Source organism: Hyla sarda, chromosome 1 (assembly GCF_029499605.1).
Source record: "Hyla sarda isolate aHylSar1 chromosome 1, aHylSar1.hap1, whole genome shotgun sequence".
In the NCBI taxonomy this organism is placed as follows: domain Eukaryota; kingdom Metazoa; phylum Chordata; class Amphibia; order Anura; family Hylidae; genus Hyla; species Hyla sarda.
In genome coordinates this window covers 145,177,668-145,198,201 of record NC_079189.1, presented here as the reverse complement: position 1 = coordinate 145,198,201, position 20,534 = coordinate 145,177,668, and the positions used below count along the sequence as shown (strand labels likewise).

At 39.9% G+C, this 20,534-nt stretch overlaps 1 protein-coding gene across 2 annotated transcripts in view; it reads right to left on the bottom strand.

Annotated features, from left to right (window-relative positions):
- The window catches only part of LRBA (LPS responsive beige-like anchor protein), a 713,883-nt gene that overhangs the window by 271,603 nt on the left and 421,746 nt on the right, over nt 1-20,534 (bottom strand). For both annotated transcript variants that reach the window (XM_056562819.1, XM_056562820.1), the window contains exon 38: nt 4,113-4,259. In XM_056562819.1, coding sequence (XP_056418794.1) covers nt 4,113-4,259 — 147 coding nt within the window. The remainder of the gene's footprint in view (nt 1-4,112; nt 4,260-20,534) is intronic.

Sequence of the window (20,534 nt, the reverse complement as noted above, 5' to 3'; positions counted from 1 at the left end):
TGACTGGACAGGTTCAGATTGGCTCAGGTCAACTTATTTCTAACTATAATATAGCATTCCTCAAAAAAATATCAAATAATAATAATAATTTGCAATCAATAAAGAGATTCTGTCAGTTTTACTTTTTGGGGGACATGACAGGTTGTCACACATACAGTATCCTGCAAATATTTAATGCTGCAGATTTAAAGCTGTGTTCAGTCATTTAGTTTACATGAAAATATGCAGAATAAAATCTGAAGCTTCAAATTCTGCACATCAAATACGCACAGAATATGGTATGTGTCTATCCACCAACTAGGGGTTAGTTCATGCTTCCTTAGTTTTGCTGCAGAAAATCTGCAGCAAAAATTAAGGATGTGTAAACTGACCCTAAGGGTAAATAAAGGTCACACGTGCCATATTTTGCGGCTGTGTATCTTCCTACCCATTAAAGTCAATGGGGGATATTTATCAAATTATTTAGACTGTTTTTTTCCTGTCTAAATTTGTTGCACAGAAAGTCGCAGTGTAAATATGCAACTTTTTTGCGACTTTTGCTTTAGAGGATTTTTAGAACATGATGCATTCTAGTCTAGAAAATTGCATTGGTGCTGAATTTATCAAAAGTGGCTTTTTAGCGACAAGTCGCATCGGCTGAAAGTACGCCGAAATGTCAGACCATACTGGAGCAGGCTGTGCGCAGAATTTATCTAGAGTCGTGAGCCTTTTGATAAATTAGACGCACAATAGACCAGCCTAATGCTCTGTAGTTTGGTCTATATTGATGCGGGACATAGACAGCTTTGATAAATCTCCCCCAATGAGTAGTAAAATATGCAGCTGATTTTGCTACCCATTAACTTCAATGGGTAGGAAAATACACAGCAGCAAATACGCAACAAAATATGTAATGTGTGACCTTACCTTAAAGAGGTAGTGTGATCTGAGTAAGGCTGGGTTCACATCATGTTTTCTCCCATACGGGAGCGCATGCGGCAGGGGGGAGCTGAAACCTCGCGCTCCCGTATGCCTTTCTATGCGCTCCCGTATGTCATTCATTTCAATTAGTCGGCCGGAGTTAAACGTTTGGTCCATTCGGCTCATTTTTGCGCCGTATGCGCTTTTACAACCGGACCTAAAACCGTGGTTGACCACAGTTTTAGGTGCGGGGAAAAAGTGCATACAGCGAAAAAATGAGCCGACCAAACGTTTAACTCCGGCCGACTCATTGAAATGAATTACATACGGGAGCGCATACGAAGGCATACGGGAGCGCGAGGTTTCAGATCCCCCCCTGGCGCATGCGCTCCCGTATGGGAGAAAACGTGATGTGAACCCAGCCTAAATTATTCCCACAGGATTGGTGATATCAAGCAGATTGGGGGGGAACTGCTGGAGCACTTGCCCATCCTGTGAACGAGGACATAATTGTGCTCAGAAAGAATGGTGCGCTCCTGCGCAGCCACTGTTCCATTCATTGTTTATTCATTGACAATGAAAACAGTGGATGCGCAGTCCGCGCCATTCATTTGGGAGACAATTATGTACCCGTTCTCGGATTTACAGGAGTCCCAGTGTTTGGACACCACCAATCTGCTTGTTATCCCCTATACTGTAGATAGCGCATAAGTTAATGAGGTGGGGAAACCCTTTTAACCCTTTTATAATACAACCAATTTCCATTTTTACGTTTTTGGTTTTCTTTTAAAAGCCATAACTTACCAATTTTAAATCTACCAGCCATATGAGAGCTTGTTTTATGCAGGACATATTGTACTTTATTTTTAATTGGTTGGGTGAAATTGAATAAAAAGCATAAATTTTGCTAATTTTGAGAGGTTTGTTTCTATGCAGAACACTTTATGGTATAAATGACATTCTGTAGGTCAATACAATTTACATCCATACCTAATGTATACAGGTTTTGTTTAATGTTATTACCTAAAATTGTAATTTAAAAAATAAAATAAAAATTTGTATGCTTAAAATTGCCCTATTCTGACCCCTATACCTTTCTTATTTGTCCGTATACAGAGCGGAATGAGGGATATTTTTTTGTACTGTGATCTGTTATTTTTAACAGTAACATTTATGTTTTTATGGGACTTTTTGATCACATTTTATATATTTTTTTCTGACATATGATGTGACCTAAAATAGCAATTCTGGAATTTCGTATATTTTACATTTACGTCGCTCACCGTACAGGATCATAAACATTAGATTTTAATAGTTTGGACTATTCCAGACACAGTGATACAAATTTTTTTCATTTATTCATTGTTAAATTTTTTTTTTTAATTTGTAAAATGGAAAATGTATTAGAAAAGGAGCTTTTCTTGGATAGATGGATATATTAAAAAAAATTTTTTACTTAATTATTCCACACTCCTTAATCATCTGATTGCTTTTACTGTTTAGTAATAGGTCATAGCTTGTCTGAGGAGAACTGTATCAGAAGAACACCCATCAGTGGCACAGAGGTAAGGAGAAGCTCTCCGACAGGCATTTTAGCTGATCAGGACCTCCGTACTGCACTCTGTACTAGTGGTGAGTCCCAGCTGCTGATAGCAGCCGGTACTCACCAGGTATGAAGTGCCCTGAGCATGTAAATATATGTCCTTTGTTAAGAAGGGGTTAAATAAAATGGCTGCCTATAAATATTCATTATGGGTTCTATGGGTTCATCCCTTTAAGAATACATAAGTTAGCAGCTTTTTCTGCATGCTACAAGCTGACGACCTGTCATTAAACAATGGAAAATTTAGGAAGGTTTCACACACTTTTTTTTTTTTTCTTAACAAAAAATAAAAAAAAAAACACTGCAGTTTTTGTGGCAGTTCCATTCAATTCTCTGAGCCAAAGCTAAAAGTACATTCCAAAGGAACAAAAAATGTAACAATATAAAAAGGAAATCATCCTTAGGGTTTCTTTTTCCATGGCATCTTTCGGGGGTGTTATTTAAAGCCAAACTGCTACATCCAGATGTTTCCTATTACTTTATAGACGTTTTGTATTGTTTACATTTGGTATGTTTGTAGTCAGTGGTATTTTTCTCAACATGCAGTATATTTTAGATATTAAGTTATGTCAATAGATGCCCATAAGGTTTTTAATATGCTTAATAAACACTTCCAAAAACCCATCACTGCAGTTTTTTCCTCAAATCAACAGAAACAAAACAGAAAAAAATATGTGCATATCTGACTGCCTCTTGTCCCTTTAAGGGTACTCCGCCCCTAGACATCTTATCCCCTATCCAAAGGATAGGGGATAAGATGTCAGATCGCCGGGGTCCCGCCTCTGGGGACCCCCGCAATATAGCAAGCAGCACCCACCTGTAACTGCTTCCGGAAGCGCTGGAGACTCTCAGGCTAATTCCTCCCGACCATGGGGATGGAAGATCGTGACATCAAGACTCCGCCCCCATGTGATGCCCCGCCCCCTCAATGCAAAATCTTATTAAAGGGGTACTCCGCCCCTAGACATCTTATCCCCTATCCAAAGGATAGGGGATAAGATGTCAGATGGCCGGGGTCCTGCTATATTGCTGGGATCCCCAGCGGCGGGACCCCGGCCATCTGACATCTTATCCCCTGTCCTTTGGATAGGGGATAAGATGTCTAGGGGCGGAGTACCCCTTTAATAAGATTTTGAATACCAGTGCAGAGAGGCACTAATGTGGGTGTGGAATGTTAAAAATACATAACAAATGGGAATGTTGCACGTTGAATACCAGCTAATATGGTCATAGGCTCATAAAATGGAGTTACATCAAAATTTTGCTGTTCGTAATACGGAGCTAATATTAATTTATAGTACTATACACATTGCTATATAAAATATGCAGATGCTCTACTTTTATCCGATTTGTAGATGGAAGGTGCCCATTGAAGTCTATGGGGAGGGATTAAAACATGCATCTGTATTTGATCCCTATTGCATTAGTATTTCATTTATTTTATTATCTTTTTTCAGAGTGTAATCCAATTTTCTTGTAAAGGACATCAGTATTTACTATACAAAATATAGATAACATACTTACTGGACTCTATCTGAAATAAGTCCATATTATGATGTATTTCCATACACTCTTGTGAAGCTGGCCTAAGAGTTAACGTTGAATTTACCTGTGACATTTTCCAAGTCCTTCTCCTCTAATGATGACAAGGTGTCATCATCCCCTTCCAGAAGGCTATCACTCTCAGAGCTCTGCCCTCCTGTAACCTGGCTCCTGATTGATTGTTTGCCTTTCATTAGAGCGTTTTCTTCTGGATCTACAAGGAAACGGAAGAAACAAATCAGTAAATGTAAAAATAATTTACATATGACAGTACTGTACAGTACCAATAAAGTCTTATTTCAACGAGCTTTTACCAAATTACACAGTGATCCTATAAATGTGTCCTGGTAATGTTCTTCATGCCCTTTTTTTTTTTACATTTTACAGTAACTCAATCAGTACAACAAAGTGTAGGGAATAAAACACACACATTCAACAATTTTATCTTCTGTAATAGCTAATATTCAAATGAATATACAAGAATCTATAAGTATACACCTCATAAAATAAATATACACACAAAATAAATTAAATGTTTCCTCAACAAGTAAATTGTCATAGAAAATTCTTATTATATTCTTTCAAATTTTACAATTTTCAAATCCTTAAAATAAGGGCCAAATGTTTCATTCTACATAAAAGACTTAAATCTTATGCCATTCACATGCTGGTAATGAGGTTGAATGTGGTGGTGTTTCATTCATGAACATGTGACTGCCACAACCATTACTGTACTGTGAAAACAAAAAGCATGGCTGGAAACCGAAAGATTTTGGCTCTAAAACAACTTAAATAGATTCGTTTTTCTCTCTCTCTCTAATATTATGGAGCATGTGAGCCCTATTTAACCCCTTAAGGACACAGCCCATTTTATTTTTGCATCTTTAGTTTTTTTTTCTTCTCGCCCTTTTTTTTTCCCATCTACAGACCCTTGTTTTGCAAGACCAATTGTACTTTGTAATGATACCTTTTCCTTTTACCATAATATGTATGACCCAAAAAAAGAAAACAATATATTGTTTATGGGGGGGGATGGGTAAACTAAAAATAAATTGTACAACTTTTCGACTTTTGGGGTGGGGGGTTGTTTTTACACAGTGCACTTTGGTAAAAATTAGACACTTTATTCTGTAGGTCAATGCAATTAAAACAATACACAATTTATACAGCTTTTCTATTGTTCTACTTCATAAAAAAAAAATGTTATAAAATCAAAATTAGTATGCCTAAAATTGTCCTCTTCTCACCTCTAGAACTTTTATTATTTTGGATACAAGGCTGTATGAGTGCTAATTTTTTGGGCCATTATCTGTAGGTTTTTTTTTTGGATTGCGCTGTTCACCTTGCAGGGTCTAAACGTTATATTTTAATAGTTTGGAAAATTCTGCATATGGTGATACCAAATATGTTTTTATTTTATTTTTTGTAAAAATGGAAAAGAAGGATGATTTCTTTTATTAGGGGAGGGGCTTTAAATAATTTAAAAACATTTTTTCATTCTAAACTTTTTATGTCCCCATAGGGGACTAAGCAATATGTCATTGGCATTAATTATGGTGTCTAAAGACGCAGAGCAGGGGATTGACGCTCCCAGTCATTAGTGGTGGGTGTCTCACTACTGATAGTAGCTGTCACTCACCGCCTAATAAGTGAGCGCAGCTCCTGCACTCACTTCATAGTGACTTAACGCTTCAGGTTGTACATTTACGCCCTGATACGTTACGTCCCAGACGGCCAAGGCGTAGCAGAAGTTTTTACTTACTAATTTTCTTTCACTAAATTGTATATTGTTGGGGGAGGGTATATTATTATTGTTATCTTTTTTTTTTAACATGCAAGTATCGACTTGTAAATAATAAACATGTAAATAATGAAAGTAAACAGAATGTAAAGGATGGGTGCAATAGTTTAAACATTCATGACTCCGAAAAACCTTTTCAAAAGACCACCTCTAAGAGGAAAAAAAAAACCTTATCCAAATGATTTTTAGTCTACCATATATTATGCATAGTGGCATTTTCTTTGAGAAGTCCACTTTTCAATGCAGTTTTAGGCATCCTCTAGATACACTGTATTATTATGCATGTTTTATCTAGCTGTCCACACAAAGGTCACATATTGAATTTTTTTTCCACAGAGGCCTATAAACGGACAGCTACCAATGTCCCAAGCAGCCTTCATCTGCTGTTCCACACTAACACCACAATACAAAGGAGAAGTCTTGAACAACCCTGGGGCTTGTACTGCATATTTTCAATCAAGAGGTGCTAGGAAAAATGTCCACCCCCCTCGTGAGAACACTTGTCTTTACATAAATAAAACTCCCCAAAGCGAGGAGCCTGCTCTGTGAAGAGGAGAACCCCTAATACAGCTCGATATGAAACACCATTCCAGTTTGTCAAGGTAGCATATGTGCAACATTTTGCAATTGTTCAACCTGAGCCGAGAAACCCCTTGTCATGGAAAATATGCAGCTTATTGATATTTGGAATGGTTTTCCTGTAATTAACTCCCCCTTGAGGATTTTAAGTTAGCAGCAGTGAAATTACCAACATTGCTTTAATACACACCACATGGGCTGGGGCCTTTCCCAAGTCTCAGTGGCCTAATAGCGCTCGCTCTGCCACAGGAGTTTCTTTTCTTTCCTTCAGCAATTAGAGCTCAGCTACCCCAAGCACATATTAAAGGATAATGATTGTGTTTAGAGGCAGCCATAAAATATCTGCAGCGTTACAAACCAAGTCTAGACTTCACAGGTTTAATCAGCATTTCGGGATATGTCAACATTTCCTCAAAAAGACTTTCTCACACTGCAATCGCCCATAGTCTGCAAGCCCCGAAGCTGCACATGTGTGCATCACAGTCATGTCCACTCTCCCTTTGCACTTATTGTTGCTTGGTTTGATATTCCTCAAGATATACTTAAAGGGGTACTCCAGTAGAAAACATTTTTTAATCAACTGGTGCCAGAAAGTTAAACAGATTAGTAAATTACTTCTATTAAAAAATCTTTATCCTTCCAGTACTTATTAGTGGCTGTATATTAAGTTTAATAATATGTTTTTGGATTTTTTTTTGTCCACAGTGCTCTCTGCTGACACCTCTGTCCGTGTCAGGAACTGTCCAGAGCAGCATAGGTTTGCTATGGGGATTTACTCCTGTTCTGGACAGTTCCTGATACGGACAGAGGTGTCAGCAGAGAGCACTGTGGACAAAAAAAAAAGAAATCCATAAAGTAAAGAACTTTCTCTGTAGTATATAGCAGCTAATAAGTACTGGAAGGATAAAGATTTTTTAATAGAAGTAATTTACAAATCTGTATAACTTGTGGCACCAGTTGATTAAAAAATATATATATATGTTTTCCACTGGAGTACCCCTTTAAGTGGATGAGATCAGACAGACTTGTAAAAATGTTATTTGTATAATAAAATCTATTTCCTTTCATTGGTTTCATTGCATTTCAAAGTATAAGAGTAAAATCTGTTCAGCATATACATAACACAAACTATGAAATAAAAGCTAAAACATCATGATTTTTAGAGAAAATTCAACACAAACTTATCAATGAAAAGGTATTTTTATATATAACTATTTTTTTATTCTCTATGTTATAATGAATAAATGTTTAGGCCGAGACTAAGGAATCATAGAGATTAGAGGGTCAGATTACAAGACGTTCTAGAACACTAAATATCAGATCAAAGGAGTGTGGCCGTTACTACTGTGTCACACTTTCACCCCCCACTTTAATCACTTGGTATTTTTCAAAGCTTTATTACAAAAGAAATAGTTAAACTTTGTACGTTATGAATTTTAAGGATTGTATTCTTGTCTTTTCTAATAAAAATATTCACATTTCACAGCTACAGAAATTGTGTTTCATCAATATAAAGAATGTAGATTACCCCTCCCCCAAATTCGAATTGAATAATAAAATAGTAGCTACCCTCCATATTTTCACAATCCTAGTGAAAATTTCAACAACATGAAGGCTTGTTTATATCAGCAATGAGAAATCATTTTTTTCCAGCAATGTCCACAGATGGTGCGTTGCTGTTTTGTAGAGTTACTATATTAGTGATGAAGGAGAAATAAAATGAATTTTCCTACATTGCTTTATAGAGCGATCTGCTTTATTTCTCTTTAAATCACATTGTGCTCAAGCTGTGCTTTTCTATGGACTTTTTATTTATTTACTTAAACGGAAAACAAAACAACAAACAGAAAAACCCAGCATGCACAATTTTTGCTGGCTTTTAAGAGTTGACTCTCAGAAAAACGCCATGGACAATATATATGTATATATATTTTTTAAATGTTTTTTTCCTGGAAAGATGCTGCATCCAGATGGTAGCTGGGAGTCAAGTGGGAAAATAATGCTTTGCCTACAATTTTTTTTTGTTCCTGGCATTTTTACTTTTGAGTGGGGTATTGTGTGTCACTGGTATGTTTTTCAAAACACAATGCACAGCTCCTTTTTTTTTTCACCCGAATGAACCCATCACATTTAGTTGGTTCACTTGGCCTTGCAAGGAAAACTGCACACTGCAACTATATATATATACATACATACATATACACACACACACACACACACACACACACACAGTTATTCAAAACAGCATCTTCCTAATGTGGAGACAACAAGCAACTTCCCACACAAGTTTGAAGGTTACTCAGTACCTGATCCTGATCATGTACATGTAAATTTTATGTATCTACCACCCATATTTCACTAAAAAATATTATTATACAGCCGCACAATGTTTTTTTCTATCTTTTGAAAGGTAGGGGGCATGTCCTTCTCTTGCCTGCACTGTGATGACTCCTCCCCTCCCTCAGTCTGCTGGCTCACTGCCCTCTGGGAGAAACTTGGTAACCCTTTCCTCTCTGGTTTTATGCTGTGCCCACACACACACACACAATGACTATTGGAGATTGCCTGTACTCTACCATCAAAGACAATATGGTAAGTGTATTACTTACATCTTCCTAAAATAGTGCAAAGGTACAGTGGTTTTTATGCATTCTTTTAATATATTTTCCCTTTGTCATTCATGTGTATCATCATTTGCCAGTCCTGTATTGCAATGTTATGCTTTTTTGGGGGGTAAAATGGGAAAAACGGATGTGGGAGGGGATTTTTCAAATTCTTTTAACTTTTTATTATTTTACATTTTTTAACCTTTTCTTTACACTTAATAGGCCCCATAGGAGACTATTTATATCAATCATTTGATTTCTAATACTATTCAGTGCTCTGCATAGGGCATAGCACTGATCAATGTTATCGGTGATCTTCTGCTCTGGTCTGCTCGATCTCAGACCAGAGCAGAAGACCCCTGGAGACGGACAGAGCAAGGTGAGGGGACCTCCGTCCGCCATTATGGATGATCGGATCCCCGCAGCAGCACTGCGGGCGATCCGATCATCCATTTTAAGTACTGCACTGCCGCAGATGCTATGATCTGTATTGATCATGGCATCTGAGGGGTTAATGGCGGACATCCGCGCGTTTGCGGATGTCCGCCATTTCCGGCGGGTCCCTGGCTGCTAATAGCAGCCAGGACGTGCCGCGCATGATGCAAACACTGGTCTGGTGTTCGCGGTCATGGTGGAGCGTAAATGTATGTCATGATGTGTTAAGTACCATGGCACCGTCACGGCACCATGGCACCGTACATTTACGTCCATTGTCGTTATGGGGTTAATGTAATGGCGCGGAGGCATGCTCAAAATATGGGTAAGAACTTAAACACTTTCTGGCATGTTTACAAATAGCACTTTGACCAGTCCCATGTTTACATTGTATTTGATATGCAAGGTATATAGGTATTAGCAGGACCAGGGCTGTGGAGTCGGAGTCGAGGAGTCGGACGAAATTTTGGGTACCTGGAGTCGGAGTCGGCAAACAATGCACCGACTCAGATTCCTACTAAATTTAGATTGGAATAAAAAAAATAAAAAAAAGCAAGTTTAAATGTCCCAATTCACAAAAAGTTATAATTAATGACTTCTCTACTTTAAGAATAAAGACCAATGCATGCAGTGCGTCACGTAACCGCAAAACGAACACGTAAAGTGACCGTGAAGAAGCATGCTTTTCATGTGCTTTACTATATGGCACAATTAGGAGCGGCAATAATTATACTTTCCATAGTGTTGTATTCTGCTGTTACAGGGAACCCATGGGTAACATAGCCTCTCACTCATAAGGGATTAAGTAAATATGTTTTTTACTAGAGACACTTGTATAAGTGAAGGGAATGGAGGGTCAATAGTTCAAGACTGAAGCTGTAAACCATTGGAAAAACTGCTGTCATTCAGCTAAGGCTATAAAAACTTGTAAACTCGATTGTTAGCTTAAAGGGGTACTCCGCCCCTAGACATCTTATCCCCTATCCAAAAGGATAGGGGATAAGATGTCAGATCGCCGGGGTCCCGCTGCTGGGTAATGTTCGCTCTGTGCGCAATGACGGGCGATACAGGGGCCGTAGCATCGATATGTCACGGCTCCGCCCCTCATGATGTCACGGCCAGCCCCCTCAATACAAGTCTATGGGAAGGGGCGTGGCGGTCGTCACGCCCCCTGCCCTGTATTGCCCGTCATTACGCACAGAGTGAACTCACTTTGTGTAGTAATGAAAGCGTGGTGCCGCAGCGGTGATCCCGGGGGTCCCCATCAGCAGGGCCCCGGCGATCTGACATCTTATCCCCTATCCTTTGGATAAGGGGTTAAGATGTCTAGGGGCGGAGTACCCCTTTAAACATGACTATGGGATTCTACTAGGGAAATCATGTTTTATAATAAATGCCCCTTCCTGGATCCTCCCACTGCCCTATCTTCAGCAGCAGATCAACACACAAACTGTTCAATACAGTAGACTGTTGGCTTCCCAGCCAGTAGTCCTGTGGTAATGACATGTATGTTGCCTTTCTTTCCTTCAAGGAATGTATAAAATACATTTGCATATTAATACAGAGGAGCCGGGGTCAGGGAGTCGGAGTTGGAAGTACAGAAAACTCAGTCGTCTGAGTCGGAACATTTATCTACCGACTCCACAGCCCTGAGCAGGACTGATTACAGTTGGCACTATTAGGTACATGATACTGAGCATGATAGCTCATTTTTAATTGAAATCGTCCTGCCCTATATTCATTACCTGGCTCTTACTATTTCAACATGGGGGTGCATGCGTGATTGAGTTTTTTTGTTACAAGGTTCATAGTGCATGAGACATGTATTTTGTACATTTGATAATACATACTAGTAAGAGTGTTTGTTCAGTTAATACTTGGTCAATACTGTACCTCTGCAGCAGTCCAGGCATTGTTCTTGTATTCACCTTATCCATACGTTGAGTTTTTTTTTTTTTTTTTTTTTACATATAATGTATATTTTCAATAAAGATTTATGATATTAATACAAGTGGTATTTATAACTCAATTTTTTCCTTCGGTTGTACAACATACTACTTCTGCCTAATCCTAGTACTGATGCATTTCTCCCCATTAATGTTAAGGTTCCTCAAGGGACAGCAAACAGTCAGTGCTAATGCTCTTCCTGATGCCTGGCACTGTGTTTGAACATCGCCCATCAAACATCTTTGGCCAAAAAACTGTGCACTTAATTTAACCACTGTCAATATTATAGCTGTAAAATTAATACAGCAGTTTTATTATTGATTTCTAGAAAATGGTCCAAAAATCTGTGTGTGAACATAGCCTAACACCTTGTCAAAGAAGCCATTTTTTTTTAAAACTACGTCCTGCCCACAATATGCCTCTTAACTTTGTAAATGTTTAAAGGGGTACTCCGGTGGAAAGCTCTTTTAAATTTTTTTTTTTTTTTTTTTTAAATAACTGGTGCCAGAAAGTTAAACAGATTTGTAAATTACTTCTATTAAAGCTCAATCCTTCCAGTACTTATTAGCTGCTGAATATTACATTGGAAATTCTTTTCTTTTTGGAACACAGAGCTCTCTGCTTAATCAAGAGCACAGTTCTCTCTGCCGACATCTCTGTCCATTTTAAGAACTGTCCAGAGTAGGAGAAAATCCCCATTGCAAACATATGCTGCTCTGGACAGTTCCTAAAATGGACAGAGATGTCAGCAGAGAGCACTGTGCTTGTGATGTCAGCAGAGAGCACTGTGTTCCAAAAAGAAAATCATTTTCTCTGTAGTATTCAGCAGCTAATAAGTACTGGAAGGATTAACTGAGCTATAGACTGAGCACGCTCAAGTCAATTCCAGTCAGCAGACTACAGACTGTTTCATTACCATTTGTAGTCTGCATTCCATCTACAGAATAAAGACTTCCATAAGTGCTGGGCACTAGCAGGCTGGTGAATGATAAGTAGTTTCTTGTGATCGAAATTTCCACAATATCAGTGTTATGAAGAAGTTGTATTATACTCAAGCAGGGAGGTCATTCACATTGCACACCAGCTAATGTTTAGCTTATGAAGATTAGAGCAGGCCTGGACCCTTAACTAATCAGAGGGCCAACCATTTGGCTCAATGCCACACACCTAACAAAGAGAAAACAGTAGAGTGATTTGCTCTTAGACTACAGAACATTCCACAGCTATCACTTATGTGGGAATATCCCTCTCCCTTTTCCATTGTATTTGCTTCAATGGACAAACTCTAAACAGTACAAGGCAACCCTGCAATCCAAAGTACAGCAGCAAAAGTGATCGCAAAATTATTTGTAGCACGAAGAAATAACAAGTCTATTCTTTTGGCAGAGCCCTGAATCGGGATTTCCGCAGCAGATGTTTTTCTTTGCAGAAACTCCGCTGAGTGCACAGTGCAGCAGAATCTCACTGAAAGCAATGGGATCCTGCTACAACAGATTTTCCGAGAAGAATTTTTCCAACAGATTCCACACAGAAATTCTGTTGTGTGAACATGGCCTTAAAAAGAGTTTTCCAGGGTTTAGAATTCTTCTGTCTTAATGGGTTGAGAATTACCCATCTTTGTAACAGGTGTAAAATTCATACAGCAGAACTCCACCTTTTGATGCGAAAATGTCCTGAATTAGAAGGGGATTGGAAGAAGGTGGTGGGGAAGTAGTAGGGGTTTTGTCTTGTGTTATGGGGAAAAAATAGACTTTGTAAAATAAATGCATTAAAAGATCAAAGCGGCAGTTACCTTCTGATCCTATGCTCATCCCCTGTTCAGGCTCTGGTCTGCACCCCACTTCTACTTTTGGAGCAGACATCACGTGACTGCTGCAGCCAATCAATAGCATAAACATTCATGTACCGTAGTCTAAGTAGGGCATGCGACTACTGACTGGCTTCAGTGGTCACATAACATTCACTCCAAAAAGAAGACCGGGGTACAGACCAGAACCTGACAAGGCACCAGCATGGGATCAGAGAGGTTACTGCTGCTTTGTTATTTTAATGCATTTTGGGCAGTTAAAACAACAAAAATAAATAAAATTAAAGCCTGGATAACCAAAAAGGGGAAAAAAAAAGAAAAAGAAAAGAAACTTCCAGAAAGTTGAATACCTTCTTAAATTTGTATTAGTAAAACAGAAATAAAACCCATATATTCAAAATGTACATAAAGCAAGTGTGAGAACCTGCAAGTGTAATACGACGGTCTCATCAAAAGACAAGTATGTCAGAATTATGATCGCGTTGAACTGAGCTGTGCATGGATAAAGTAGAACATTTTATGAAACATACCTGATTATGGTACTATATCCTACTCAAACACTAAAATGAATCAACAAACCAATGTGTTGAAGCAGGCAGCTTTCATCCTAAAGGTGAATGTCAAGTTCACAGTGCATGATATATGAGCGCTGGAGAGGCAGTCATACTACATCATAACAAGTCACCCTTGGTGCACAAGTATTAACAATAACATACTTTCTTGGCCTCTCTCGCTCTGAGATTTGTTTTGGTACTTTAGTGAGATCCTTATTTCACTCTATGACTCTAAACAGTACGGCTACATAGAAATATACAGGTGCTGAAATCTGAAAGAATGTTGTTCCCTTAAAGAAGGCTACTAAAAAAAGATCCTCTATAACATACAGTATTTTCCTTGTGACAAAGATAAATTGATGAGCTGTGCATCTGAGCATTACCAGAGGGCCAGGAATATATCATTTTATACCTGGTTAAACACATTGTGCAACTTGTGCAATATTGTTAAATCTGTATATTAAAATATTGAATTAGTAAATGAAAAGATATCATCATAACGTTCAAAAAGAAGAACAGATCGCTGTGGCATTCGTATTAAAATGTAACTTTTAATGGAATATGCATAAAATAGTGTACCCCAAAATGACAAAATATAGGTATATAGCATATATGGGCTATGGGTTAAGCATTAGACGGAATTAGTTATCATTAACGAGTACCTAGGTCAAAAACTGATGGCAAAAAATACACTGCTCAAAAAAATAAAGGGAACACTTAAACAACACAATGTAACTCCAACTCAATCACACTTCTGTGAAATCTCACTGTCCACTCAGGAAGAACACTGATTGACAATCAATTTCACATGATGTTGTGCAAATGGAACAGATAACAGATGGAAATTATAGGCAATTAGCAAGACATCCCAATAAAGGAGTGGTTCTTCAGGTGGTGACCACATACCACTTCTCAGTTCTTATGCTTCCTGGCTGATGTTCTGGTCACTTTTGAATGCTGGCGGTGCTTTCACTCTAGTGGTAGCATGAGACAAAGTCTACAACCCACACAAGTGGCTCAGGTAGTGCAGCTCATCTAGGATGGACATTTATGTGAGCTGTGGCAATAAGGTTTGCTGTGTCTGTCAGCATAGTGTCCAGAGCATGGAGACACTACCAGGACACAGGCCAGTACATCAGGAGATGTGGAGGAGGGCAACAACCCTCCTCCACATGTGCACTTGTCCACTCAATAGGTCAGAAACAGACTCCATGAGGGTGGTATGAGGGCCCGATGTCCACAGGTGGGGGTTGTGCTTACAGCCCAACACCGTGCCGGACGTTTGGTATTTGCCAGAGAACACCAAGATTAGCAAATTCGCCGCTGGCGCCCTGTGCTCTTCACAGATGAAAGCAGGTTCACACTGAGCACATGTGACAGACAGTCTGGAGATGCTGTGGAGAACTTTCTGCTGCCTGCAACATCCTCCACACAAATACCAATACCAAATATGTTTATTTTATTTTATTTTTTACATTGGAAAAGAGGGGTGATTTAATTTATTATTAAGAGGTTTTTATATAATTTTAAAATCTTTTATTTTTACACTTTTTAAATGCAATCATTGGACTGCATTTTCTGTACAATGCAGTGTTATTGCATAGAGTTGGAAAGTGATATTAGGGCTTCTACAGTAGAAAAATAATACATTATGTTACTCAGTACCCAGTGGCGTTGCGACCCGGGTGCGGGGGGTGCGGTCCGCAACGGGTGACACCAACCTAATGGGGTGACACCAAGACGCTGCGCAGCACCCCCCCAGCCTTCACCTGCACTGTGCGCCCGTCCGACAGCACCCCCCCCCCCGGCATTCACCTGCGCTGTGCGCCCGTCAGCACCCCCCCGCCCTTCATCGCCGCTGTGCGCACGTCCGTCAGCTGCCCCCCCGGCCCTCATCGCCGCTGTGCGCCCGTCCGCATGGGACGTCAGTGACGTCACTCGCAGGGCGCCAGGAGAGGAGCGCCGCGCTGGATGGGCGAGTGTGTGTGTCTGTCTCTCTATCTGTCGCTATCTCTGTCTGTGTGTGACTGTCTGTGTGTGACTCTGTGTGTGTATGTATGTGACTGTGTGTGACTCTGTGTGTATGTATGTGACTGTGTGTGACTGTGTGTATGTATGTGACTGTGTGTGTGTGTGTATGTATGTGACTATGTGTGACTATGTGTGTGTGTGTGTGTGTGTATGTATGTGACTGTGTGAGACTGTGTGTGTGTGTGTATGTATGTGACTGTGTGTGACTGTGTGTGTGTGTGTATGTATGTGACTGTGTGTGACTGTGTGTGTGTATGTATGTGACTGTGTGTGTGTGTGTGTTTTGCAGGGGGACCCAGGAGCGCTACACCCCTGCCCACAATCATTTCTTGTATTGGAATTATGTAGGAGGCCTTCTGGTGTGCCAAGTATGCCTTATTTTCTGTGTGTGTGTGTGACTCTGACTCTGTGTGTGTGACTGTGTGTGACTGTGACCCTGTGTGTGTGTCTCTCTGACTGTGTGTGTGTTTGTGTGTGTGTCTCTCTGTGTTGTTTTTTGTTTTTTTTTGTGGAGGGGGGGGGGGGGGGTTAAACAGCGATCTAATGTGGGAAGACTTTGACCCATTGTGGGGAACCTGCAAGGGTAACTACTACCAAATGTGCGGAGTCTATGCTACCTAATGTGGGGATTCTATGCTACCTAATGTGGGGAGTCTATGCTATATAATGTGGGGAAACTGCTACCTAATGTGGGGAATCTGTGCTACCGAATGTGGGGAATCTATGCTACCTAATGTGGGGAAACTGCTACCTAATTGAGGAATCTGTGCTACCTAATGTGGGGAAATTGCTACCTAATGTGGGGGAACACGTACCAAATGTGGGGAATCTATGCTGCCTAATGTGGGGAAAATATGCTACCTAATGTGGGGGAACTGCTGCCTACCTAAAGTGGGGGAACTGCTGCCTACCTAATGCTCCCCCCTGGCAGTAGCACCCTCATCATCCACCAGCAACACCCCCCCCCAGCAGTAGCACCTCCATCAGCAGATCCTGATGGTGGATGATGGCGGTGCCCCTGCCAGGAGGATGATCCTGTGGATGGATGATGGGGGTGATACTGCCAGGGGGGATAGCCAGTTGCACCCTCATCATCCTCCAGCAACACCCCCCAGTAGTAGCACCCCCATCATCCACTAGCAACACCATCAAAACCCCCCTCCCGTGGTAATAGCATCAGCTAACGGATGTTGAGGGGTGTTACTGCGGTTGTGGTATTATATTCAGAGGGTGCACTGTATGGCAACGTTAAATTCAGAGGGCGCAGTTTGTGGTAGTATTATATTCAGTGGGTACAGTGGGTGGTAGTATTATATTCAGGGGTACAGTGTGTGGCGGTATTATATTCAGGGGTACAGTATGTGGTAGATTTATATTCAGAGGGTACAGTATGTGATGGTATTATATTCAGAATGTACAGTGTGTGGTAGTATTATATTCAGAGGGAACAGTGTGTGGCGGTATTATATTCAGGGGTACAGTATGTGGCAGATTTACATTCAGAGTGTACAGTATATGTTGGTATTATATTCAGAATGTACAGTGTGTGGTAGTATTATATTCAGTGGGTATGGTGTATGGAAGGTTTATAATCAAAGAAAATAGTGTACAGTAGTATTATTAGAGGATACAGTGTCTGGCAGGTTTATAATAATACTTGTTTTCATATAGTGGATGAGAATGCGCTGACATAGTGAGGAGACGTCTGGGCGTCCCATTCTACAGACAGAAGTTTTAGCTTGACCAGGCGGTATGTACCATCTGAATTAGATAAGGAAAGACTATAGAGAAGACGTCACCTATAGTCACTGATATCATTGTGTATTCTCCTCTCTGTGTCCTATCAGAGCTGTAGTCACTTGTAAGTTCTACAGTTATGGTGAGTGAAACTACAACTCCCAGCATAACCTCACCACTGCATAAAGGGGTACTCTACTGGAAAAAAAAATTTTAATCAATTGGTGCTACAAAGTTAAACAGATTTGTAAATTACTTCTATTTAAAAATCTTAATCCTTCCAGTACTTATTAGTTGCTGTATAAGTGATTCACAGGAAGTTCTTTTCTTTTTTAAATTTATTTTCTGTCTGACCACAGTGCTCTGTGCTGACACCTTTGTCCATGTCAAGAACTGTCCATAGTAGGAGCAAATCCCCATAGCAAACCTATCCTGCTCTGGACAGTTCCTGACATGGACAGAGGTGTCAGCAAATATCACTGTGGTCAGACTGGAAAGAACTACACAACTTCCTGTGGAGCATACAGCAGCTGATAAGTACTGTAAGGATTAAGATTTTAAATAGAAGTAATTTAAAAATCTGTTTAACTTTCTGGCACCAGTTGATATAAAAGTAAATGTTTTCCAGTGGAGTACCCCTTTAAGTAATTCTGGGAGCTGTATATTTCAATGGTGAAAACTTCTTTAACACTTTCCTATTCTGTGGCAACTGGTATATCTGATTATTATACTGGAATTTCTCACAATGCGCTACAACAGTGGTGTCTGTCACAACAGGTTAAAACTTACTGGGGGGAGGGGGAGGTATGGGGGTGACACCATTTTCTACCGCACCGGGTGACACCAACCCTAGCAACGCCACTGTCAATACCTAATCCTGACCATGTACATCCATTTGTATGCCTCTATCCCCTATATTTATTATGAATTCCTCTTTTCATTAGCTCAGTGGGTTAGAAATCATTTTACAGGAAGGAGGCGTGTCCTCCTTGTGGTGGTGGGAGGTGATTGGTGTGGCAGCCTTGTCCATGACTCATGGACAAGACTGATGCTGCTGCAGGACTGGTTAGGGGACCCCTAGTGTTCGGATTTTAAGGGCCAGTTTTCTTTATTAAAATATTCAAAAAATGTTAATGAACCATAATACAAAAGGTCTTTAATGTATTTTGGATCTGGCAATGCCCTTTTAAGTCCCAGACAGCTAGGGGTTAAAGATGAGGAATATATGAAAGTCTAATCTTCACTACACATATTTGTGGAAGTGCACTATGGCAGGAAGAAAGGTGATTTTTGAGGACCTCAGAACAAGAGTTGTTATAAAATTAAGTGCAATGTGGATATGCCATAAATGTCTGAGATGGGAATACTCCTTTAGGATAGGGTCACACGTAGTGCATTTGCAGCATACTTCACACTGTGGGAAATCTCCCCCACAACGGGAATTACACTGCGGATTCTGCTAAGAGCTGACACACAGGGCTACCCCCACTGCAGGCCTGCGAGTGCAGTAAGGTTTGAAGGTGCACCCAGTTTGCTGAAGTGACCGCCACGCGGGCCCACCTCCAAACCTTACTGCACACAGAGGGCTGCGGCGGGGTAGCCCTGTGTGTTTTGCTCATAGCAGAATGCGATGTGTGTGACCCTACGCTTAATCAAGATATAAAGAAATGTTACCAGTTGCAACCACTTGTAACAGTTTTTGACATTTCTTTATTTTCCTTTTTCAATTACACATATAAATACAAAGCAAGCCAAAAGAGTCATTTCCATTTTACACAGACATTTACCCCCACCCCTTGTCAGAAGGAAGAGAAAAAAATTATGTATATATATATATTGAATGTGGGCATACGTTATTCCACCTCCAAACAAGAAATTATTCTTTTCACCCAGCCCAGATCCCTCTATATTTATTTAAACCTCTTTCTGAGTTATCACAGTGCCATTTCTCATACTTCCGAACATTTTGGACCAACCTATCCCACTCAATTATATTATTATTAGGTCCTCTGTACCCAAAGAGTCCTCTCAAAATTACTACCTTGGCCAACACAAAAACTTTATTAAATAGCTCTCGATCCTTCCTAATTTTACTCAGATCCCCTAGGATTACCTCTGTCCCTAACCAATCTCTCTTAATATTTAATTTATTTCCGGTAATATGAAATACCTTAGACCAAAATTCTTTCACCTTTGGGCATACCCACAGCAAATGGACTAAGTCCACATCTACTGAACCACACTTAGGACAATCTGCCTTCCTCCAACAGCCTATCTTTTTCAATTGTAACGGTGAATAATACAAGTGGTAAACTATTCTTAGTTGTAGAATTTGATGTATTTTACTAATAGAACACTTAACATTCAGCAATATGCCTTCCCAAGCCTCTCTTGAGATCGGGCCAAAGATAGCCTCACACCTCCTCTTTTTGTTTTCCTGAAAAGTGACAGATACAGTTTTTAATAGTAACTTATATACAGTACAGACCAAAAGTTTGGACACACCTTCTCATTCAAAGTTTTCTTTATTTTCATGACTATGAAAATTGTAGATTCACACTGAAGGCATCAAAACTATGAATTAACACATGTGGAATTATATCCATAACAAAAAAGTGTGAAACAACTGAAAATATGTCATTCTAGGTTCTTCAAAGTAGCCACCTTTTGCTTTGATTACGGCCTTGCACACTACATGCTATTCCATTCGGGTTTGCATTTAGTTGGACCATCATTTATTTTTCAACAGGACAATGACCCCAAACACACCTCCAGACTGTGTAAGGGCTATTTGACCAAGAAGGAGAGTGATGGGGTGCTGCGCCAGATGACATGTATTCAAACAAAGAAGAAGGTGTATAGCCAGCTCACCGTTTATAATGATTTGATCCTGACACTCGTAGGAATTGGTTCGGAAGCCCGGAGTAGAAGCCAAGCCGCTGTCCTGGTATAGATAGACCATAGAAGAAGAAGTTCCAGCTCCCGAAAAAAT